This window comes from Carlito syrichta, unplaced genomic scaffold, assembly GCF_000164805.1.
Source record: "Carlito syrichta isolate Samal-C Ts95f unplaced genomic scaffold, Tarsius_syrichta-2.0.1 Scaffold308086, whole genome shotgun sequence".
Classification (NCBI taxonomy): domain Eukaryota; kingdom Metazoa; phylum Chordata; class Mammalia; order Primates; family Tarsiidae; genus Carlito; species Carlito syrichta.
The window spans coordinates 160,537-185,333 of NW_007252182.1; the positions used below are offsets into that span (position 1 = coordinate 160,537).

The window sequence follows — 24,797 nt, forward strand, 5'->3', positions numbered from 1 at the left end:
TCTCTATATATATATATACACACACATGCATACTAAGGATGCCAAAAAATGTATACATATTTTAAGAGATGTTATCTATGTATTACTTTCACCATAATCAGAAGTGTCTGGATGCTGAGGGTAACCACTTTGAACACCTCTTATAATCACAGAAGTCAAACATGACTGTTACTCATCTTTCGTTATCAGTATATATTGAATATTACAATTTCAATATAGTTTTTTTCTTTCTTAAAATATGTATACATTTTTGGCAACCTCTGTGTGTATATATGTGTGTGTGTGTGTATCTATATATTGCTCTATAGTTGGTCTTTGTCCCTGGCTCCTGACAGGGCTCCTGAGGCTCCTGGACTCATCTGAGGTGTGAGAAATAAGAATGGTGATTTATTTTCAAAGTGGAGCCTAGCTTATCTTGGGTTCTCAAGATGGAGTCTAAACGCTTTGTGCTTCTCTTCTGTTGATTCACTTCCGGCTTCTTTGTGCTTCCTTTTTTGCAGGCTTTTTACTTTGGCAGGCTTCATGTTTAAACTTTTGGCAGGATCCAATCAGAATGATTCTGTAAGCCAATCAGCAAATAGGACATGCAAATGAAATGATTTTGTAAGCCAATCAAAATATGTCACATAGGTGTCATATGGAAAAGCCTGTAACTTCTATAGTATTCCTCCAATGACAAACCAGGAGAGGGACTTGCCTTTTAGGGATAAAAGTGCTGACTCTTCCTGCTTCAGTGTGCCTGCCCACCAGACACCCGATCTTGCAAGACTGTCATTAAAGTCTTGCTTCTGTTGCACTCCATGTCTCTGTGTCCATCCTTTGATTTTGGACAGGTGACTTCGATTTCTCACACGAGGGATGGGCATGTCTCTTGTTATCCATAGCCATCCCCTGAGCTTATGCTAATGAGATGACTCAGGGTCATTCAGGAAGGGGGCCAGTCACCAGCAAGACCAAACCTGTGATCAATAGGGGAGGGACTTTCAGCCCTGCCCCCCAGCCTCCAGGAAGAGGAGGAAGGCTGGCGACTGAGTCATGAGACCTCCAGAACACTGAGGTTCAGGGAGCCTTGTGGTAGTGAACACACTGATGTGCTGGGCCTGTGGTGGCACACCAGAAAGGGCCCATCAGCTCCGAACAGCTCCTGCTCCACACGTCGCCCGAGGCGGGGCTTCTGCTTGGTTATTTCTGAGTTGTATCTTTCATAGTAAATCATTATATAAGCAAAGGGCTTTCCTGGGTTCTGTGAGTCATTCTAACAGAATATCGCACCTGAGGGGTAGTCATGGGAACCCTCGACTTTGTAGTAGGCTGGGCAGGAGCATGGGTAGCCTTGGACTTGCTACTTGCTTCTGAAGCAGGGACAGCCTTGTGGGACAGAGCCCTTTGACTCGTGGAGTCTGATGCGAACTCCAGGGAGAGTATTTCAGGAATGAAATGAATTGTAGGACACTCAGCTAGTGTCCAAGAGTCAGAGAGTTGGTTTAGAAAAATGACGTGTACTTGGTGTCAGAAAACCCCACACAGACAAGTTACAGAGAAGTTAAGTAATTTGCCCAAGATCACACAGCTGGTGAGCATCTCTGCTAGGATGCAGACCCTGCCACAGGCAAAGCCCGCGACCTTAGCCACTAAATATTCTGCCTCTTTTTTACATTTTTATTTTTTATATTTTTTGTATAGATGGGAGTCTTGCTATGTTGCCCAGGCTGGCCTCAAACTCCTGGCCTTAAGTCATCCTCCCGCCTCATCCTCACAAAGTGCTGGGATTATAGGCGTGAGCCACCGTGCCTGGCCACATGTGTAGCCTCGTGCTGTGTGCAGTCACTTCACACCAACCACCAGGCATGATGTCCATACGGCCCTTGTCAGTGAAAAGGAAAGCATGGCTCACAGTGGCTAAAGCAGTGTTTCCTGAACATTGGTCACTTGCATCTTACCATGGCAACGGTTGCCATGTTGCAGACTCTCTCTACTATTGTTTATTTAATACTTTCTTTATGTTGATTCATTTTTCCACATTACCATAGATGGAAAACCAATATTTTTCCTTAAAAACATGATGATAAATTCTTCACTGTTTTCTCAAATGCTACCTAAAATCATCTCAGGATGAAAATTGGAGGCTGGGCATAGTGGCTCATGCCTGTAGTCCCAGCACTATGGGAGGCTGAGAAAGGAGAATTGCTTGACCCAGGAGTCCAGCCTAGGCAACACAGTGAGACCTCATCTCTACAAAAAAATGCAAATATTAGCTGGGTGTGATGGCATGTCCCTGTAGTCCCAGCTACTCAGGACGGCTAAGGTGGAAAGAGCCCTTGACCCCAGGAGGAAGCTGCCACTGCACTCCAGCCTGGGCGACAGAGTGAGACCCTTCTTAAAAAAGAAAAAGAAGGTCAGGCTTGGTGGCTCAGCCTGTAATCCCAGTATTTGGAGAGGCCAAGAGTGGATTGCCTTAGCCCGCAGGTTTGGGACCAGCCCGGGCAACTTAGCGAGACCCCATCTCTATAATAAATCAAAAAATTAGCCCGGCATGGTAGCGTGTGCCGGTAGTTCTGGCTACTTGGAAGGCTGAGCCGGAAGGATTGCCGGAGCCTAGCAGATCCACGCTGCATGGCCGTGAGCATGCCACTAAACTCCAGCCTGGGACAGAGTGAGACTCCAACTCAAAAAAAAGAAAAAAAGAAAAACTCAACAAACGAGCCCCATTAAATCCAACAGCCAAGATCTCTACCTGGTTCCTGTCTCAAATCCATGGCTCTTTCAGCTACAACACGGATCCCTCCACCTCGCCATGTGCCTGGTTAACCAAGTCAGGGCAGCAAGCTGAGAGGAACTAGACATTTCTCATCTTGGCTCCAAATGTGACCAAAGAGAAAAACCAAACATCGATGGCAGACGACAGGACAGATGGCGGGTGGGCTCTTTCCTCTAGGCAGTTAATGATGCCCTGAACAGGGCTCCCTGAGTGTAATCACCAGACCCGTCCTGGACTGAGGCAGACCCACGCTGATTTTTCCAGAATCAGATGGAGTTCTCCTCTAGAAGAGCTCAAAGTCAGTTTTAACAGGCCTAAGAAGCAGCATATGTACTTGAAGACACGGACCACAAGTGAATAATCAACATTTTCAAGAGGAAAGGAGGATGTCGAGTTCCAAGCTAAGAGCCTTTTCATGATCTAGTGCAGCTCATCTAACTCCACCTGGGAGCTCTCTTAGCAAGTTAAAATGTCAGTTTATTCAGACATTTTCTTATAAAAATTTTTTAAATTTTAATTTAATTTTATTTTAAGTCAGGGTCTAACTCTGTCACCCAGGTTAGAGTTCAGTGGCATGATCACACCTGACCACAGCCTCGACCTCTTGGGCTCAGGCAATCCTCTTGCCTCAACCTTCTTAGTAGCTGGGACTACAGCCATGCCACCACGCCCAGCTGATTTTTCTATAGAGATGAGGTCTTGCTATGTTGCCCAGGCTGGTCTCAAGCTCCTGGGCTCAAGCCATCCTCTTACCTCAGCCTCCCAAAGTACTGTGATTACAGGCGTGAGCCACCACACCTGGCCTGATTTTTATTTTTGCAAACTTGGAGTTTTGCAATGTTGCCCAGGCTGGTCTCGAACTCTCCTGGCCCCAAGTGATCCTCCTACCTTAAACTCTCAAAGTGCTGGAATTACAGGTGTGAACCACTGCATCTGGCTAATATTTTGATTTTTTTGTAGAAATGAGGTCTTGCTATGTTTCCCAGGCTAGTTTTGAACTCCTGGGCTCAAGCCATCCTCCCGGCTCAGCCTCCCAAGGTGCTGGGATTATAAGCGTGAGCCACTGTGCCTGGCCACAATATGAATTGTTATTTCACTCATTTTATGGATGAGGAAACTGGGGCTTAAAGTTTGTACAGCTAGACAGTGGTAGAGCTGGGACTGAATTTCTGCACCGTCTGACCCTAGAATTCACCTTGATCATGAATACTCTCTAATCTTAAGATGTTTCTGTGGTTCAGTGAAGCTCAGAAATTCCATGTCTCCCGCTCTCAGCCTGTGCACTTGATTTCTTTAAAAAACAAAAATAAAAAGAGACCTTGTTTGGGTTTTTAGAGGTCAAAACCAGGCAAGGAATGGAGAAAAGGGAAAGCAAACATTGTTGAATTATAAGTTCTGCTTTGGGTTATGAACGGTTAGAAAGTTTTCTTAATAAACAGAGCACTGGGTTCAATCAAAGGCATAATCAATAGACTTCCATAATGGATGTGGTCATGAGACTACAGATGGCATTGGATTCTTAGGCACCACGGGAAACCACAAACACATTTCACTCTGCTTCTGATCACGATCCTGAGCCACTGGAGAGAGAGGTACCCACTGCTGTGCCCAGGAGTCACACTAACGCAGGGCAGACTTTATGCTTCCTGTCAGAGGCCAATTTTCATCTAGAAAAAATGGCGGAAGGAAATAAGCAGCTGACAGACACCAGGGTTCCTCACCTTTACCCAGGGAAGAGTTGAAGGGACGTCTGGGCGGTGGGAAGTGAGGGGGAACCACCCTGCCTGCTTTTAAAGCCCCAGACACCCAGACCACACTTTGGACCACTTAGATGAGACTCTGGGAGTGAGACCAGGCCCCAGCATTTTCTTTAAAGCTCCCCAGGTATTAGACCATCTTGGAATTAGACCATCAACAATCACCGAGGGAGCTGGGGAGGTGGAAGTCAGAAGATGAGGGGAACCAGAGGAGTCACCAACCAGCCGATCTGAGAGTCAGGCATGTCTGGCTGACAAGAGGGGGAACAGGTGCAGAGGGGGGGCAGATGGAGGGGTCTTTGCAGCTGCTGCCTTGTCTGCCCAGCGTCTAGAGAAGGTGAGCAGGGCCAGCGATCAGGAAGACAACCTGGATGGGGCATGAAGAGAGTAAGGACCTGCTGGGACCTCTGTGGCCCCTGTGACAGATTACCTATGCCCCCAACCATAACACCTGAAGATACGATTCAAGCCAAAGCCGTTACCTGCCTAAGATAGATGTGGGTAACATCTGTTAAGATAACATCATTCTGGCCAGGCTTGGTGGCTTAGCCTGTAATCCCAGCATTTTGGGAGGCCAAGGCGAGTGGATTGCCTGAGTCCACAGGTTTGAGACCAGCCTGGGTAACTTGGTGAGACCTCATCTCTACAATAAAAAAAAAAAAAATTAACTGGACATGGTAGTGTGCACCTGCTACTTGTAAGGGCTAGTTTTCTAAGGAGGGACAGGGGGCTGGAGGGCATGATGGGCACTGGGCAAACACAGCAGGGTGGTTAAGAACTGGGTTTGGGGGCCAGGCTGATAAAGCTGTAATACCAATCCTACAAACTTGTAGTTGGGTGATCTCAGGTAAGTCTACTAACTTTCTGAAACTCAGTTTCCTCATCTGTCAAATGAGGCTCATAATAGTGTCTGCCTCATCTAGTTGCTATGAAGATGAAACAAGGCAATTCATATAAAAAGTTTAGTAAGGCTGGGTGCGGTGTCTCACACCTGGAATCTCAGCACTTTGGGAGGCTGAGAAATGACTCCTTGAGGCCAGGAGTTCGAGACCAGCCTGGGCAATTAATGAGACCCCATTTCTATAAAATGTGCTGGTGCACACTTGTAGTCCCAGCTACTTGGAAGGCTGAGCCGGGTGGATCACTTGAGCTCAAGAGTGGGAGGCTGCAGTGAACTATTATAGTGCTATTGCATGCCAGCCTGGGCAACAGAGCAACACTCTGTCTCCAAAGACATACAAACAACAAAATAGCAACATTTAATGAACACTTATGTCCTGGCAGGCACTGGGCCAAGCATTTAATATACATGATCTCTTTTACTACTCATAATCCTGGTAGATATCGAATACATGCCCATTTGACGAATGAGGCAACTGAGGCTCAGAGAGGTTAAGATACCTGTGCAAGATTGCACAAACTGTAAATCAAAGAGCTAGAGTTCAAATCTAGGCATAACAGAATTTTTATCAGAAAGCAGCCCCCCCACCGTTAGCTGAGCCTGACAGGAATGTTTTGGACGATCTCATCTAACTTGAAACTCCTGAAGAGTTCAGGGGACTGAGGACAGAGGGACCAAGAGTGGGCCAGAATTCCAGAAGAAGACAAGACCTCGGTAACTGATGGCTCAAAGAATGGCAGTCAGATAAATAAAACGAAGGATGTAAGTCAAGAATACTGTCTTAAGGGGGTGGCTGGGGCTGTAGACACCAAGACACATCTGCCAAGTTACTGGTAGGTTTTTTTTTTTTCTTTTAAGTTGGAATGTTGTTCTGTCACTTAAACTGGAGTGCAGTGGCACAATCACAGTTCACTGCAGTCCCGGCCTCCTGGGCTCAGGTGAGCCTTCCAACTCAGCCTCCTGAGTAGCTGGATCTACAGGCACACATCACCATGCCCGGTTAATTTTTTCATTTTTATTTTTGTAAGATGAGGTCTTGCTATGTTGCCCAGGCAGGTCTCAAACTCCTGGGCTCAAGCAATCCTCTTGCCTCAGCTTCCCAAAGTGCTGGGATTACAGGCATGAGCACCCAGCCCTGTTGGCAGTTTTATTCTCTCCATTCCATTCTTTTTGAGCACCCTGTCCCAGACCTACCAAGAGAGCACTGGTATCTTCTTTGAAGGAAAATAGGGAGAGAAGATCAGCCAAATATTATCTGATTTGGACCATCAGGTGATCAGGGTGAGGCCTTCTCCATGTCTGCAGCCACTCACATCGGCAACTTTCCAAAAATAAGCAAAGAGAATGGGAAAACTCTTCATCACCAAGTCATGGTGCGTGCAGTGCCCCAATACCTATCTCCCTCTCTCTCTAAGAAGCTGCTTTTGGGAGAGATTTCAAAAACTTTTGGGAACCCAGCACAGGTGAGGCTATGAGGGTGCTCCCTGCAGCCTGCCTCACCAGGGCCATCTCTGTCTCTGTCACTGTTGCTGCCATACTGGGAGCCCAGCTCTGGGATTAGCCCTTAGATGAACTGTTGTGGTCACGTGATGTGGTAGACTGAGGCATGGCCCCCCCAAAGAGGAGTCTGTGAGTCTGTTACCATCTACAGTGATGGGATTACATTTAGGATCTTGAGATGGAAAGGGTATCGTGGGTTATCCAGGTGGGCCCCAAATGTGATCACAGGTGTCCTTTTAAGAGGGAGGCAGAGGAATACTGGACACAGAAGAGCAAAGGTGACAGGATGACCTCCACTGAGAGACTTGGAGACGCCATGATGCCAGCTTCGGGGGTGGAGGAATGGGCCACAAGCCAAAGAATGCAAGATAGACAACTCTAGGAGCTGGAAAGAGCAGGGAAAAGACTCCTCCCTCAGAGCCTCCAGAAAGAGCATGGCCCTGCTGACACCTTGACTTTGGTCCATTGAAACCTATGTCAGACTTCTGGGCTCCAGAACTATAAGATAATAGGTGTGTCTTGTTTTAAAACCAAGTTGGCAGTAGTTTGTCAGATTAGCCACAGGCAAACAGTACACCTGGCGAAATGTCTATACTGCAAGTTGCAGCATCACTTGGTCCATTTCTACAGACTGGAACCACCCTCTATCCTCACCATCAGAGAGCCAGGCAGCTCTCACCACCCACACTCGCCACATCTAGGGAAGCCCTCAAAACAGTTCTGGCTCTGGGAGAAGCAGGACAATGCACCCTCACTCACTTACTCAGTAAATCATCACTGAGTGTCTGCTCTCAGTTTGGTCACATGCTAGGTGTGGCCAACGTTGTTGGCAGTAAAAACAGCTCAGCCTTCTCTGCAGTCATCAAGGTCAGTGTCTCTTAGGAGAGACAAATATCAAACACACATCATACCAAGCAGCATGGATTTACAAATGGGCTGCAGGCTTCTAAGGAAAGGGTCACAGTAACAGAGTAGAGATTGGGAAGTGCCAGCAAGGCGTCCCTCCAGAAATGGCCCTGCATCTGAGCCCTGGAGGGAGAGGGGGAGTTGACCAGGTGTCCTATAACAAAACACCTTGGTCTGGGCAGCTTATAAACATCAAACACTTATTTCTCACAGTGATGAGGGCTGGAAAGTGCAAGATCAAGGCATCGGCAGGTTCAGCATCTGACGAGGACCGGTTCCTCATAGACTGTGACATCTCACCATGTTCTCACATGGGGGGGGGCGGGAGAAACAAGCTCCCTCGGATCTCTTTAATAAGGGCATTAATCCCGCATAAGGCTCTGCCCTGGTGACCTCATTACCTCCCAAAGGCCCCACCTCTTAACACGATGGCATTAGGGAGTAGGTGTCAACAGATGTATTTTAGGAGGACACAGACATTCAGACATAGTGCCAGGAGGGAAGGCAGGGTGGGAGGAGAGGGACCCAAGCAAAGGGAGCAGCATGAACAAAATAGTCTCCGTGGCAGAAGGGGACTGGTGTATGCAGAGCTGGAAGGAGGCCAGTGGGGGTAGCATGCAGGGCTCGGGGCTGGGAGTGGAGGATGGACAAAGAAAAGAAGAGGCTGGAGAAGAGGCAGGCAGTACCTCACAGGCCTCACCCTGCTAACACATTCTAGAAAGTGTCTGCTATGGTTTCAATGTCTGTTTCTCTCCCAAGTTCATACGGAGACAATTCCCAGTGCAATAGTATTAAGAAGTGGGATCGTTAGGAAGGAATTAGGCTATGAGGCCTCTGCCCTGGTGGATGGGAACATTCCCTTATAAAAGAGCTTGAGGGAGCCAGTTTGGCCCTTTTGTGCCTTTCTGTCCCTTCCACTTGTGAGAAAGCAGCACCCCTCCCATCTGGAGGTCACAGCAGCAAGGTGCCATCTTGGAAGCAGAGAGCAGCCCTTACTAGGCACCAAATCTGCTGGCACCTTGATCTTGGGCTTCCCAGCTTACAGAACTATAAGCAATACATTTCTATTATTTATAAATTACCCAGTCTGGCCAGGCGAGGTGGCTCAAGCCTGTAATTCCAGCCCTTTGGGAGGCCAAGGTGAAGAGGATAGCTTGAGCCCAGGAGTTTGAGACCAGCTTGGGGAACATAGCAAGACCTGATCCCTACAAAAAATAAAAAAAATTAGCCAGGTGTGGTGGTGCATGCCTGTAGTCCCAGCTACTTGGAAGGCTGAGGCAGAAGGATCGCCTGAACCCACAAGGTTGAGAATATGGTAAGCCATAATTGTGCCACTGCACTCCAGCCTGGGTGACAACGTGAGACACTGTCTCAAAAATAAAAATAAGAACATTATGCAGTCTAAGGTATTTTGTTCTAGCAGCAAGAATGGACTGTGACAGTGTTTAAATCTGGATGCTATGATCTGATTTGCATGATGAGAAGATCCCTCTGGCTGTAGGACAAAGATGGGAATGTGAACTTGGGCGGCGGCCACCGAGACAGAGAAAAGCAGACAGTTGAAAACTATTTTTAGCTGGACATGGTGGCTCATACCTGTAATCCCAGCACTTTGGGAGGCTGAGGCAAGAGGATTGCTTGAGCCTAGGAGTTTGACACCAGCTTGGACATCATAGCAGGACCTTGTCTCTTCAAAACAAATTTTTAAAAACTAACTGGCTATGGTGACACATGCCTATGATCCCAGCTACTTGGGAGGCTGAAGCAGAAGGATGATCACCTGAGCCCTGGAAGTCGAGGCTATGGTGAGCTGTGATCACATCACTGCATTCCAGCTTGGGTGGCAGAGCGAGACCACCAACTCAAGAAAAAGAAAACGATTTTAGGGGGTTAAAAAAAATCCTGTTTGGTGATAGGCTGAATATATGAGGTGGCAAGTTGGGAGGGGTTATGGGTGATGTCTAAGTTTGGAATTTGGGGTTTCCATGGATAGATGGTAGTGCCGGGCCATTTGCTGAGCTAGTGTTGGTGGGGCCTGTGGGGAGGGTGTGGGAGGATGAGTTTGACTTGGACAGATTGCATTTAATGTATTACAGAGACATTTAAGAGGAGATATCAGGTATCATATATCCCCTCGCTGCTCTCAGCACTTGCCTCCAGGAAATGTGTGTGTGTCCAAAAGACAACTACTGTGGGATTCCACTTTTATGAGGTATGTACGATTATCACAATCACAGGACAGAAAGAAGGATGGTGGTTGTCCTGGGTTAGGGGAAGGGGAGCGTGAAAAGCTACTGTTTAATGGGGACAGAGTTTCAGTTTTGGAAGATAAAAAATTCTGGTGATGGATGGAGGTGATGGTGGTACAACAGTATGAATATTCTTTTGTTTTAGAGACAGGCTCTCACTCTGCTGTCCAGGGTGGAATGCAGTGGGTATTTACAGGTGGGAGCATAGTGCACTATAGCCTCAAGCTCCTAAGCTCAAGTGATTGTCCTGCCTCAGTCTCCCAAAGAACTGTGAATGTTCTTAATGCCACAAAATTGTACACTTAAAGGTGGTTAAGATAGTACGTTTTATTTTATATATTTTACTGCAATAAAAATGGTAAAAAAATAAAAAAATTTTTTAAATGGGAAAAAGTATGTATGGACTATATACAAAACTGTGCATAAAGCATATATGTACAGTTTATGGAATAATAAAGTAGTTATGTTCTCATCATCCTGCTTAATTAAGTAATAACCTTAAGTATGTGACTCTTAGATGCCCTGGTGTGTTCCTTTCTCTTATGTTTTCCTCATTTCCTTAGAGGTAATCACTACCCCAACTTTGTGTTAATGCCTTTATTTTTATAGTTTACCACCCATATATGAATTCTTGCACAATTACATTTTTTAGCTTTATAAACTTTATACAAATCTGTTGTTCAACATTTTTTTTTTTTAGTTGGAGTCTTACTCTGTCTCCCAGACTGGAGTGCAGTGGCCGCTCCCAGCCAATGCAGTCTCGACCTGCTGGGCTCCGGAGATCCTTCCGCCTCAGCCTTCCAAGTAGCTGGAACTACAGGTGCGTGCTACCACACCTGGCTAATTTTTTGATTTATTGTAGAGATGAGGTCTCACCAAGTTGCCCAGGTGGGTCTCGAACCCACGGGCTCAGGCAATCCATTCACCTCAGCCTCCCAAGGTGTGGGATTACAGGCTGAGCCACCACGCTCAGCTTCAACATCTTGATGCATTTGCATTAATACCTGTTTGTTCATTTTTCATTGTTGTATAGTATTCCATGATATGACTAGACCACAACTGGTTTATTCATTCTATTGCTAATACACATTTGAGTTGTTTTCAGGCTTTGCTGCTACAAACAAGACAGTTCCATGAACATTCTAGAACATGCCTTCTGATGCTCATATGTAAAGTTTCTCTAGGGCAGTACTGTTCAATAGAACTTTCTACAATGCTAGAAATGTTCTAGAAAACTGTGTGCTTTCCAATAGGGCATCCACTAGCCATAATTTATGAATGAGTACTTGAAATATGGCTAGGGCTTCCAAGAGACTGCATTTTAAATTGTATTTAATTTTAATTAATTTAAACTGAAACAGCCATATGAGGCTAGTGACTAACCAATTATACAGCATAGCTCAGGGTATACCCAGGAGCAAAACTGCAGGTTGTAGAGTAAGCACACACTCATCTTTACTAGGTAGCCCTGAATGGTTTTCCAAAGTAGCACTGCCAACTTCTCTTTATTTTGGTCCAATCCCTTAGGTCTTTGCTAACCAGACAGAGCATCCAGGTGAAAATATCTGAGAATAAAAAATTCTAGCCGGGCTTGGTGGCTCAGCCTGTAATCCTGCGCCTTTGGGAAGCTGAGGTGAGTGGATTGCCTGAGCCCACGGGTTCGAGACCCGCCTGGGCAGCGAGACCTCATCTCTACAATAAATCAAAAAATCAGCCGGGCGTAGTAGCGCATGCCTGTAATTCCGGCTACTTGGAGGGCTGAGGCGGAAGGATCGCCGGAACCCAGCAGGTCGAGGCTGCGGTGGCCGGGAGCGGCCACTGCACTCCAGTCTGGGCGACAGAGTGAGACTCCAACTCAAAAAAAAAAAAAAATTCTATTAGTTAAGGTTCTCCAGAGAAATGGAGCCAATAGGACTTTAATAGAGAGAAAGAGATTCATTAGAAGGAATTGGCTCATGTGATCATGGAGACTGAGAAGTCCCAAGTTCTACAGTCGCAAGCTGGAGACCCACAAGAGCTGATGGTGTGAGTTCCGGTCCGAAACTTGGAAGGCTCAAGACCCAAGAAGAGCCGATGTTTCAGTTAGAGTCTGAAAGCCAGAAAAGACCAACGTTCCAGCCCAAGTGTCCAGGCAACAAGGAGATCCCTCTGACTCAGTCTTCTTGTTCTATTCAGGTCTTCAAAGGATTGGATGGGGTCCACCCACCTCCACATTATGGAGGGTGATCTGCTTTACTCAGTCAACTGATCCAAATGTTAATTTCATTAAGAAACACCCTCACAGACACAGCCATAATAACATTTGGCCACATATCTGGGCAATCTGTAGCCTTTCAAGTTGATACATAAAATGAACCATCACGAGGGTCTCATAGGTTGTTCTCCCTCTCAACTCACCAGAGCCCAGAAGGCTCACAGGAGACCCTCAGAACCAACAGAATGAAATCAGTTTATAAGTAAACAGTCAGAGCTTCAAGAAATAAGTGCTGCCTTTCCTGAAACTTGTTCTGACCTTGAGAGGCAACTGTAGGAGCAAAGTCTTGCCAAGTGGGGGACATTTGTTCTCCATTCAATCAACCCAGATCCCCATCCTCATCCCCACCTCCCAGGATGGTTAGAAATTCAGTAGGAGGGTCCTTCGATTCAGAGGTCTAGCCTAGAATGTTCTCCATCCTCTCTCTTTCCTCTACTCTCTCCTTTTCCTCTTCTTCAAGGCCTCCTCCCTCCCCTTTTCTTCCCTTCTCTTCAAATTCCTGTAAGTTTTCTCCAAGATAAATTGCTTTTTAGATCTATGCAATTAAGGGCATTTTCTTCCCACCTGATATATAGTGGCCCCGGCAACGGTGACCCATTCTTAGAAGATGCTATTTAAAACCCAGAGTGCAACTGGAGTGATGTAGAGCTCCTGAAGGTGCTGAGATGTGTCAAGTTACATAACACACATGCTTCATTCTGCCCTTGGCTTGAAGCTCTGCCTAACGCACGTCAGAATTATCAGCTCATGGCCAGGCATGGTGGCTCAGTCTGTAATTTCAACATTTTGGGAGGCCAAGGCAAGAGGAGTGCCTGAGCCTGGGGGTTTGAGACCAGCCTGGGCAATTTGGTGAGACCTTGTCTCTACAATAAATCACAAAAACTAGCCAGGCATGGTGATGCACACCTGTAGTTCCAGCATCTTGGAAGTCTGAGGCAGAAGGACTGCCTGAGTCCAGCGGTGGCCGTGAGCATCCCACTGCACTCCAGCCTGGGTGACAAGAGTGAGACTCCAACTCAAAACAAACAAAAAACCACAAGAATTATCAGCTCATTAAAGGAGGAAAAATGCACGTTTACAAAAATTTTCTTAAATAGTAATAATCATAAAATCAAGGTTCCAGGATAGCATTGCACTTAATAGCTGAGAGCCACACTCTGAGAGTCAGTCAGCCCATATCAAGATGCTCTTTAGGAGGCCACTCTAAGCCCCAGCTTCTCTTGGGGTGAGGAGTGTTTTCTGGGAATTCTCTGGAGATGACTAAGCAGCCCTGATTGCCTACTCTCCCACAAACCACAGTGTTTACAATGAAAGGAGGGAAGGGGATTTTGATTTGCTCACTACCTAGGAAGGGCCATGCACTTTCATATCTGTCATCTCTTTTCATCCCTGGCTACAACACTGCCGGGAGATGGGGAAGCTAAGGCTGAAACAGGGCAAAATATTTGTTCTAGGCCACACAGTTGGTAAGAAGTAGAACTAGGATCCAAAATCAGTTAAGAGACCTGATAGCTTGATGGTTGAGACCATGGACTCGGGACCCAGAGACTCTGGGTTTTATCATTGTCTGCTATTTAATGGAATCGGTACGACTCCAGGCAAGTGACTTGACCTCTCTGTTCCTCAGTTTCCTCATCTATAAAAAGAGGGGTGTGTGATATTATCTGCATAGACAGTTGTAGTGAGGATTTTTAAATAAATCAATATAGTAATGTATTTAGAATAGCATAGCCAGTATTCAAAAAGCTGCTATCTGTACCGTATGCATTTTCCATGACCCCATCTTGAATCTCTGCCAGTTCCTAGGGCCTTGGTATTTCTTTTTTTGTTTGTTTGTGTGTTCTTAGTGGAAGTCTCACTCTGTCACCCAGGCTGGAGTATAGTGACACATTCATGGCCACCGCAGCCTCAACCTGCTGGGCTCAGGTGATCCTTCCACCTCAGACTTCCAAGTAGCTGGAATCACAGGAATGCGCCACCATGCCTGGCTAATTTTTGTTATTATTCTTGTAGAGACAAGTTCTTGCCATGTTGCTCAGGGTGGTCTCGAAACCCTGAGCTCAGGAAATCCTCTCGCCTCGGCCTCCCAAACTGCTGGGATTGAGTCACCGCACCCGACTTCTTGGTACTTCTTAATAAAATGCAGTTTCTGGAGTTTAAGCCCAGGCTCTGAACATATTGAAATTCAAGGGCTGTGCTCCTGAAATGTGTCTGTGGCCACCTGCCAACCTCCCCTGCCTGTTGCAGTTCTGACTCTGGCTGATTAAAAGCCGCCATTGCCCAGAGCCTGCTGAGCGACAGGGCACACAAGCCCTTTTATGAAAATCCAGCAAGCGAGTGTAAAAGGAAGATAACCACTTGCCACCTCCATTTGGAGGCAGAAGATACTTAATTATCTGAAACCCAGATAAACAGCAGGAGCAGCATGGTAGACGAGATGCGGGAAAGCTGAGGCGGGTGACCAGGGGCTGACGGAGGAAGCTAATGATGTGACTCAGGGCTGGAGTGAAGGGTGAGAAAATGAGTCTGAGGTTGTTGACAGCCTCCAAGAGTTCCTGCCTGCAGCAGGACAGGATGGGAAGGGAGGGGGATGGCGCAGTGGTGGGAGGGACTGGGAGGTGGGTGAGGGAAAAAAAGCAAGCTTCTAGCATTCTCTCCCAGACATTTGCTGCTTATTCTGACAGTGGTTTTATGTTATTGACCCATTCAAATAAAGTTCATAAAATTGCCAAACCTCAAGAGAGAGATCTTGAAATGTCATTTTGCAAGTTGGAAACCAGAGGACGAGCTAAAAAAAATCAGAGAGAAGACACATTGGATATTCAGAGCAGAGGCACCTGCTAGCTGGGGGCTGGCTCACTCATAAAGGGTCTATGAACTTGACCTCGTGGGCCTGATCCAGGGCAAGCAGGTGTGCTGAGGGTGGCTCCAGATTTGTCCTTCTATTAGTAAGCACTTGACACAGGCTATGTGACAATGCGGGTGAAGGGCTTAGCATGAGCCTGGGTCCACAATAAGGGCTTGAGAAATGTCAACTGTTGTAGTCCCTGAGAATCTTTATAGGAATAGGGCTCTACAACAAATGACCAGCGGGTTGACTGCCAAAGTTGGAATTCGTCATGCTGGGTTCCAAACTAAATTGTTTAAGTGCAGAGAAAGGGTATAGAAAAGTCCAAAGCCAGACTCAATAGAATCCAATCAGCTTCTACCACATGCAACTCAAGATGGTGGGACAAGCTGGGCTCGGTGGCTCAGCCTGTAATCCCACGCCTTTGGGAGGCTGAGGTGAGTGGATTGCCTGAGCCCGCGGGTTCGAGACCTGCCTGGGCAGCGAGACCTCATTTCAACAATAAATCAAAAAATCAGCCGGGCGTGGTAGCGCATGCCTGCAATTCCAGCTACTCAGAAGGCTGAGGTGGAAGGATCGCTGGAGCCCAGCAGGTCGAGGCTGCGGTGGCCAGGAGCGGCCACTGCACTCCAGTCTGGGCAACAGAGTGAGACTCCAACTCAAAAGAAAAAAAAGATGGTGGAACAAGACAAAACCCAGTGTGGGATGGGGGTATTCAGCCAGAAGTTTGTCTTTGCATTCTAGAAGAGCAGGGTGAATAGAAAAGGGCACCTGGAGTGGGGAGTAAAGGTAGCAGAAGAGCTTAGGGTTCAGGGCTCTGCTTCCAAGACCATGATCGTGCCACTGTACTCCAGCCTGGGTGACAGAGTGAGACTAAATTCAAAATAAATAAATAGATAAAATCCACCCCATTAGGGTTCTTGTGAGGATTCAAGAAGCTAAAATAAGGGTGCAAGTGCATGCCAGGCATGGCATACACTATGTGGCACATTGGTGCCCCTGGAGAAGCAGCAACATGTGCCCAGCCACAGACCAAGCACCTGAGATAGCCGGGAGGAACCGATGACTGCGTTCTCGCTGGTTCCCTGGGGATGGGTGAATCTCCCTCTTCTTCCTCACTGCCCTGGCAGGAGGAGAGGGAGAACAGGCAGAGGTCGTGGACTCCAAAGAGAAAAACAAGGCAACTGAGAAAAGGGAAGCCTACAAAGAATAACTGCAAACATCGGGGTGCTGGGTGTGGGAAAGCAGCAACCCCTGGACTCACTCCTAAAAGAGCCGGTGCTGCAGGAGGCCGTGGAGGCCAGAGGTGTCCTAAACTGTGAAACAGGGGCTGACTCACACAGTCTCCATGGAGCGTCTGGGATTAGTGCGATGACCTTGGAACGAGTGTGACGAAACTAATCTTGTCGTGGTTATTACAGCTATGGTCGTTGGAGTCTTTCAGCTGAGAGCTGTCACATCCCTGTCACTTGGAGCTTCCTCAACTGAGGTTAGAATTGCTTAGCTGAGACGAAAATTCTCTTTCTCTCTACTCTATGCCAAGAGGTCTCTCGTGTGTGTGTGTGTGTGTGTGTGTGTGTGTGTGTGTGTGTGTGTGTGTGTGTATGTAAAGGGTTGCTGGGGTAAGGATGAAGTCTGAAAGAATAAATTTATTGCACATTTGACAAACATGAATGAGCCTAATAAGTGCCAGGCATTGCTAAAAATGCAGAGAGGATATAACAGTAGGGAGACAGATGAATTCTCTGCCCTAATGGAACTTACACACATCAAGGAATTATCTTGGTAGATACAGGCAAAGCTTCCTTCCTTTCCTTCTTTCCTTCTTTCCTCCCTTTCTGTCCTTCCTCCCCTCTCTCCCTTTCTCCCCTTCCTTCCTCCCTCTCTCCCTCCCTCCCTTCCCTTCTCCCTGCCTTCCTCCGTTAATTCACTCCTTTAAGAATCACTCTTGAATCAGACTGAATCCTAGCTTGGCTGTGTATTAGTTAATTCAGCCTCGGGCAAATTTCTTAACCTCCAATATTTCCTCTTCTCCAAAATGGAGGTAAGAACAGGACCCACCTGCAGGATCAGTCCTACAGTTGTGGAAGTACCAGCTCTGGAAACAGCCAGGAAACTGGATCCAAGCATGGTCTTAGCCCAGACCTGTTGGCTCGGAAAGCTGAGGATGATGGTTGAGAAGTCTGTTTAGCTCTGAGCGTGCCGTGTCCTCTATCCTGGATGACCCAGCATCTATGGTGCACCTCTGAGATGGATGAGGCAAGTGCACCTCTCGCCGGCTACAGGGCTGGGCTTGGGGTGGGGGGAAATGTCATGATCACCCATGCTGCCCGTAGGGCTCTAGCAAGACTTCTGGTGGCCTGGGCGCAGCCCCTTCCTTGGGGAATGCTGCTGAGTCCCTGCTTTATGTACTGACTGCACAAATGTCCTTCTGCCTCCTTTAGATAACTTGATTTATTCAAGTGTTCGCATTTGTCTCTGAGTGCTTGATGAGGAAATTCAGTAAGATCACAAGTCAAGGGCTTAGTGTAATGCCTGACCCCAAGCTAGTGCTTAAGAAGTGTTAACTGTTCTTGTCCTTAAGCACTTGCTATGCGCTAGGCATGCGCCAGATACGCAAGCACACATACACACATGCACACGCACACACATACACAGAGCAAAGGTCAGTAAATGCAAAGTGGCAGCCATTGTTCCCGGGGCAGCACCTTCAGGCTTGAGTGCTTTAAAGCAGAACTCATGGCCTGGCACGGTGGCTCAAGCCTGTAATCCCAGCACTTTGGGAGGCTGAATCTAGGGGTTCAAGAGCAGCCCGGGCAACTTGGTGAGACCTCATCTCTACAATAAATAAAAATTAGCCGGCGTGGGGGCATGCAACTGTAGTTCCAGTTACTTGGAAGGCTGAGGTGGAAGGATCGTCTGAGCCCAGTAGGTTGAGGCTGTGGTGGCCGTGAGCATGCTACTGCACTCCAGCCTAGGTGACAGAGTGTGAGACACCAATTCAAAAAATAAATAAATAAATAAACAGAACTCATGTTCTCTGTCCTTATAAAACATGGGGAGGAAGGGACTGAGTCTGAACACTCGGATATTGGTTTAGCTTATTTCCAGACAAGAGGGAGGATGCTGTCTATCTGTCAAGTGAGGATGTTCTAGAATCTTCCTCCGAGGCGCCTGTGACAAAGCATCAGGCACAAGCAGCGTTTAGCACAGGGTCTGTCTGGCACATGCGAAGAGCTGAATAAATGACAGCTGTGAGTACCACAGTCCCTTTTGTGGGGTAAGAGAGAAAGTCATGTGATGGCCAACTGAGAACATTTTGATGGCAGGAAGAGCTGGGTCTGAATCCCACTTTCTCTCATTTACCAGCTGGAAGGCCTTGGGCAGGTTGTTTAACTTCTCTGAGCCTCAGTCTCCTCAACTGCAAAATGGATTAATCACACACCACCAGCCTCAAGGCCCTGCAAGGAGTCAGTGAAAGAATGGTGGAGGGGCAGCCTGGCTCAGTGGCTCAGCCTGTAATCCCGTGCCTTGGGAGGCTGAGGTGAGTGGATTGCCTGAGTTCGAGACCCGCCTGGCCAACTTGGCGAGACCTCATCTCTAGAATAAATCAAAAAATCAGCCGGGTGTGGTAGCGTGCGCCTGTAGTTCCAGCTACTCGAAAGGCTGAGGCGGAAGAATCACCGGAGCCCAGCAGGTCGAGGCTGTGGTGGCCAGGAGTGGCCACTGCACTCCAGTCTGGGCGACAGAGTGAGACTCCAACTCAAAAAAAAAAAAAAAAAAAGAATGGTCGTGGAGGGGCTTAGCACATGCCCAGAAGGCGTGACATCTCGCTGCTTCCAGTGGAGGGTGGGTGGGGAGGTGGCAGGTGGTGCAGCCAGGTTACTTCTTCACCCTCTGTTTTCGCTTATTTTTCTTTTAAACTCTTGCTGTCTGCCAGAGCTCAGTTTCTTAAATGACAGGTTCTCTTGGAAGACTACCTGTAATTCCTCAGGAATGTTGTGCTCTGTAGACAATGGACATTCAAGGGCTGGATGTGGTGGCTTATGCCTGTAATCCCAGTGATTTGGGAGGCCAAGGTGGAAGGCTCGCTTGAGCCTAGGGGTTTGAGACCAGACTAGGCAACATAGTGAGACCTTGTCTCTACAAAAAATTAAAAATTAGCCAGGCATGGTGGCATGTGCCTGTAGTCCCAGCTACTCAGGAGGCTGAGGCAGAAGGATTGTCTGAGCCCAGTAGGTCAAGGTTGTGGTGAGCCACGATCATGCCACTGCACTCTAGCCTGGGCACCAGAGTGAGACCCTGACTCAAAAAAAAACAAAAGAAAGAAAATAAACATTCAACTCATGTGACTCTGAGGTTGCTAGTGCTCCGAGAGAGGTTTTATCTCCCCCATTTTACTAATGTGGGAACTGAACCTCAGAGAGTCTAAATAACCTGCCTAAGCTGACCGGCTTTTTTTTTTTAATGTCAGGCCTATTTGTGACCAGACTGTGTATCCTTAAAGACCCCAGCAGAGGTAGCATCTCTGGGTTCATTCGTTCTCATTTTCTCTCTCTTTCTCTCTCTCTCCCCTCCCTCATCTCTTCTCCAATGGGTAACAGAAAAGTTTTGGAGTCATACTGGCCCAAATTCCATCCCAAGTTCAAGATCTTGGCTAAACAGGAGATAGCATTACTCACTTCTCTGGATGGCAGTGAGTCAAAGGAGAGTTTTTAAAAATGTACATAATGCCTTGATCTCAGCGTCTGGCACTCAGTAGGTGATCAATAAGTGTCCAGTTCTCCAGACCTCCTCCCCCTCCACAACCCTTCCTTTTCCCGGCCACTTCCTTGAAGCACTCACATGAACCTGAGCTCAGACTCCCGTCGGACCAAGACTTCCCGGAGGCGCTGGATCTTCGCCATCTCCAGCTCAATCTCCTCAGGCATCATGGTTGTCTCTGCCATGGAGATGATGTCCAGTTGATCTGTGCAAGAAACACAAAACACAGGTGTCAGGACCCCGAGGCTGCACCGAGGAGCAGACCCATCATCCATCCAAGGAATAGCCTTGCTCTGGTGACAATTACACACAATGAGGACACACAGATCTCAGTCTGTGCAACAAATGTGTATTCATGAGTGTGCCCTCATGTATTCCACGGGAACCCTGCTATGATGGTAAGCAGAGGCTCAGGTGGGTTACAGAAACCCACTAAAGGTTTTGGTAGCCCCTGCCTGGTCCTAGTTTGTGAGTCTCTGTTCCCCTGACCATGGTGCCTTCACCCTGTCACAGCCTCTGGGACCAAGACAGACTCTATGCAGAAGAAAGTTTCCTAATAATCATCTTACAGTAATACTAAGTAATATAAGTATTAGTAATACAAAGTGATACAAGTTTGTTGTGAAAAAATTCAGGTAAAACAGGTAGGCAAAAGATAATAAGCAAAAATCCCACTGCTCAGAGAGACTCACTACGAACATTTTGGTGGACTTTCCTCCAATCTTATATAGTCAGAGTTATGTATTGCCATATATAGAAAACCATACATAAAAAACATATGTATTGCCACATACATAACCTGATCAATTACCATCTATATAAAAAGACACATACAGATATGCCTGTCTATATGTTTGTGTATTAGTCTATTCAGGTTGCCAGAACAAAATACCACAAGTTGAGTGACTTCGATAACAGCAATTTACTTTGTCACACTTCCGGAAGTCCAAGATCAAGGTGCCAGCAGAATTGGTGTCTGGTGAGGGCTGTCTTCCTGGCTTATGGACTGCTGCCTTCTTGCTGTGTGCTTGCATGGCTTCATCGTATGTCCAGAGAGGGAGACAGGAGCAAGTTTCTGGTGTTTCTTCTTCTAAGGACACTAATCCTATCAGAGCATATGATCTCATATAACCTTAGTGATTTCCTAGAGGCCTCATCTCCAAATACTGCCACACTAGGGGTTAGGGTTTCAACACAGGAATTTTCAGTTCATAACACTATGGATTTATGTATGTATACCAGGGCAGGGGGGACACAAAAAGTGGAATTATTTTTTGCAGGACGGGTCCCTTGTAGTACAGGCTTTCCCTGCTAGATAAGTGTTCTAGGAACCCGTTGGCATCAGTGTACCAGTTAGCATTGCTGTGAAAGGCTGCATTTGGCTTCAGTGAATTTATTTTTTTTTAATTTGAAGACTCTTTCAGTGTGTTTGCCCATTTCATGATGGATAATTTACGAGTGTACCTGCCTACACTGTGCTGAGTGTTCAGAAGTTTTTAACTAAAAACAGCATGATCCCCATGCCTTACCCTCTCTATTCACCTGATCTCACCCTAAGTGACTTTTTTTTTTTTGCTTCCGCAGATGAAAAAAGGCCTCAAAGGAAAATGCACTGATGTGGAAGAGGTGAAACAAAAACTGAAAGAACACTAAAAGGCCTCAAAATTGACCAGTTCAAAAACTGTTTTGAAAGTTGGAAAAAGCATCTCAATAGGTTTACTGCATTCGTCAGAGAGTACTTTGAAGTTAACTGAAGTTTAAACGTGTAAGAATAAACATAAAATTTTTAATAAATAAATTCCAAGTGTTTTGGGGTCCCCCCTTGTATGTGGGTGTATATACATATTACCACATGCATTACCATTGACATTTTAGTGTATATGCTTCCAGTGTATATATCTCATCTCTACTACCTACCTATCTCTCTATCCATCTACAGAGATAGATAATCAGAAGGGAATTTTATAAATAATCATCTTTTCTTTTTTTTTTTTGGAGTTGGAGTCTCACTCTGTTGCCCAGACTGGAGTGCAGTGGCCGCTCCCGACCACCGCAGCCTCGACCTGCTGGGCTCCGGCGATCCTTCCGCCTCAGCCTTCCGAGTAACCGGAATTACAGGCATGCACTACCACGCCCGGTTGGTTTTTTTGATTTATTGTAGAGATGAGGTCTCGCCGCCCAGGCGGGTCTTGAACCCACGGGCTCAGGCAATCCACTCACCTCAGCCTCCCAAAGGCGCGGGATTACAGGCTGAGCCACCAAGCCCAGCTTAAATAATCATTTTATAGATCTCTATAACTAGATAGAGAGATATGGTAATTTATGTCATTATATATCAAACACGAAGTGTGTGAATATAGGGTAATATATGGTTTTATTTATATATATATAATATGTATAATATTAGCCAAAGACACACATACATCTTTAAAAGGTAGAAAAATGCACACTAAAATGTTTGTTTAAAGTGTTCACATATGTTGGGCATGGTAGCTCACACCTGTAATCCCAACTCTTTGGGCGACTGAAGCAAGGGGATTGCCTGAGCCCTGGGGTTCGAGGCCAGCCCGAGCAACTTGGCAAGACCTCATCTCTACAATAAATAAAAAAGTTAGCTGAGCATGGTGGCTGAGGCAGGAGGATCACCTGAGCCCAGTATGTGGAGGCTGTGGTGGCCATGAGCATGCCACTGCACTCCAGCCTGGGTGACAGAGTGAGACTCCTACTCAAAAAATAAATAAAATAAAATAAAATGTTAATATACACACGTCACACACATACATACACAAACACACCTTATTATATACATATATACATTTCCCAATTATATAGGTCTTGTTTTTATAATATAGAGTGAAGGTCTCCTATTTCATGATTGGCTCTTTTCCCTTAGAGGCCTGTCATGAGGTTGCTCCTCAGCAGCAGTGTGAAAGGCTGGGTGGTTTTCTATTTGTGGCTGCATCACGAAGTGCTTAGCCCATCTGCAGACATGTAGGCTGGTTCCCTTTTTTCCCCACTGTAAGCAGCCCTGTGAGGAGAGATCTCAAAGCTAAATCTTTGCACACTTCCAAGCGGTTCCTTCAGGGCACATTTCCAGAGTGAATGGCTGGGTTTTAAAGGATGCAAGATTCAAAGCCTCACACAGGCAGAGGAATAGACTTGGGGGAGGCTATGCTTTTGCTCTCCTCTGAGATAGCTTCATGTCACCTGTGTCTGCTGATTCCTTGCACACCAATCCCAAGGCTGAGCCTGACCTCACACCTCACTTCTGCTGCCAAGTATCTTTTTCCTTATGCCCAAGTTCATGATTTGGAAAGCTGGCCTCTCTCTATCTGTCTGTTTCCCTGGCCCCACACGCTGGCACAAAGCTTGGGGTGCTGGGGCAATCCCCGCCTACCTGGATCTCAGAACAGCATTCCCTCCCAAGTGCCCACAAGACGTGTTTGTCCATCTGGGGACTCTCCCAGCACCAATTTCTTCCGCAGCCATCAGATTTTTGGTAAGTAGCATATCCTTCCATCACCCACCCCCTAACGTGTCTGTTCCATGGGCCAAGATGACCTGTCTCCCTCCACCAAGCAAAACTCCTCCTTAATTTGCTGAGGCATCAGGAGGAAGGCCATTCTGGGTAGCTGATTCTCACATTGAAATGGATGCACCCCCCTTCATACTCTCAGCAACAGTTCCCAGCTCATAAGAGGAACCATAACAGTAGGGCCTGAGGGTCACAGGCCCATTGGAGATTTTCTCCCCTTTTGGTTCAGTGTCTTGGGGCAATAACTGCTCCTTTTATATTTTCAGAGAGCGTCAAGTTTCCACAAGATAGGCAAGTGAAGTACATGGATAGGGTAGAATTCGCTGTTGAGTTGGGGAGAAGGCGCCAAATAATTGTATGAATCGAAGGAGGGAGGGGAAGTGGGGGAATGAGAAACGTGGAATTGGAGAGATTCACCATCGCCTTCTCCCTGCCTGCTAAGGATGGCAGGTCGTGAAGACTGTCCCGCTGCTGACTGAACTGGTGTCAGGAGAGGCTGAAAGGAGAGATGTCGGGAGGGTGTGGCAGAAAGAAAGGGGGAGGGGGAGGAGCCAGAGGAAGGAGAGGAGGGGGAGGAGCCAGATGAGGAAGGGGAGGAGCCAGAGGGGCTGCCTCAGGTGGTGGCTTGGAAAGAGGAAGAGGTGTCTACAGAGGTGTAGGATATTCTCCATGTGATGTGCTGGGTAAAGATCTCCTTGGGGCCATGGAGTTATGCCTCAAGGCCCCTGGCGTCAGATTTGGGGCCTTATTGCCCTTGACACTATACTGAGATGGCCCCTGGGACTGGGCAATACAGCCTAGTTTGAGGAAGGAGGGAAGGAAGAAGGGGTATGATAAAGATATTAATATTGATTGAGTGTCACTGTGTGCTGGACTCCGACCTGGCCAGAAGACCACATCCATCCACTCTGGGAACAGGAAACTCGAGGGCTGTAATGGTTGGGGAAGGGGGAGGCAACATGGACATTCTGGAGTCAGAAGACTTGCGTAGCTGTATGGCCTCTGATCATTTTTCTTCCTTCCTCTCTTCCTTCCTCCCTCCCTTCCTTTCCTTCCTCAGCCTCTCAAGTAGCTAGCACTACAGGTAAGCACCGCCATGCCTGGCTAATTTTTTATTTTTTGTAGCGATGGAGTCCCACTATGTTGCCAAGCCTGGTCTTGAACTCCTGGCTCGAGTGATCCACCCATCTCAGCCTCCCAAAGTGCAGGCATGAGCCTCCGTGCCCAGCCGGCCTGGAGAATTTCTTAACCTCTCAGGGGCTCAGTTTCTCCTCTGTAAGATGAGGTTAGTAAGAGAGCCCATCATCCAGTGCAGTTGTGAGGGA

General features: G+C 47.0%; 1 protein-coding gene across 1 annotated transcript in view; it reads right to left on the reverse strand.

The window, feature by feature from the left end:
- CUNH16orf45 (chromosome unknown C16orf45 homolog) overlaps positions 1–24,797 on the reverse strand; it is a 166,140-nt gene that overhangs the window by 43,978 nt on the left and 97,365 nt on the right. The window contains exon 2 of the mRNA XM_008064852.2: positions 20,019–20,142. Coding sequence (XP_008063043.1) covers positions 20,019–20,142 — 124 coding nt within the window. The remainder of the gene's footprint in view (positions 1–20,018; positions 20,143–24,797) is intronic.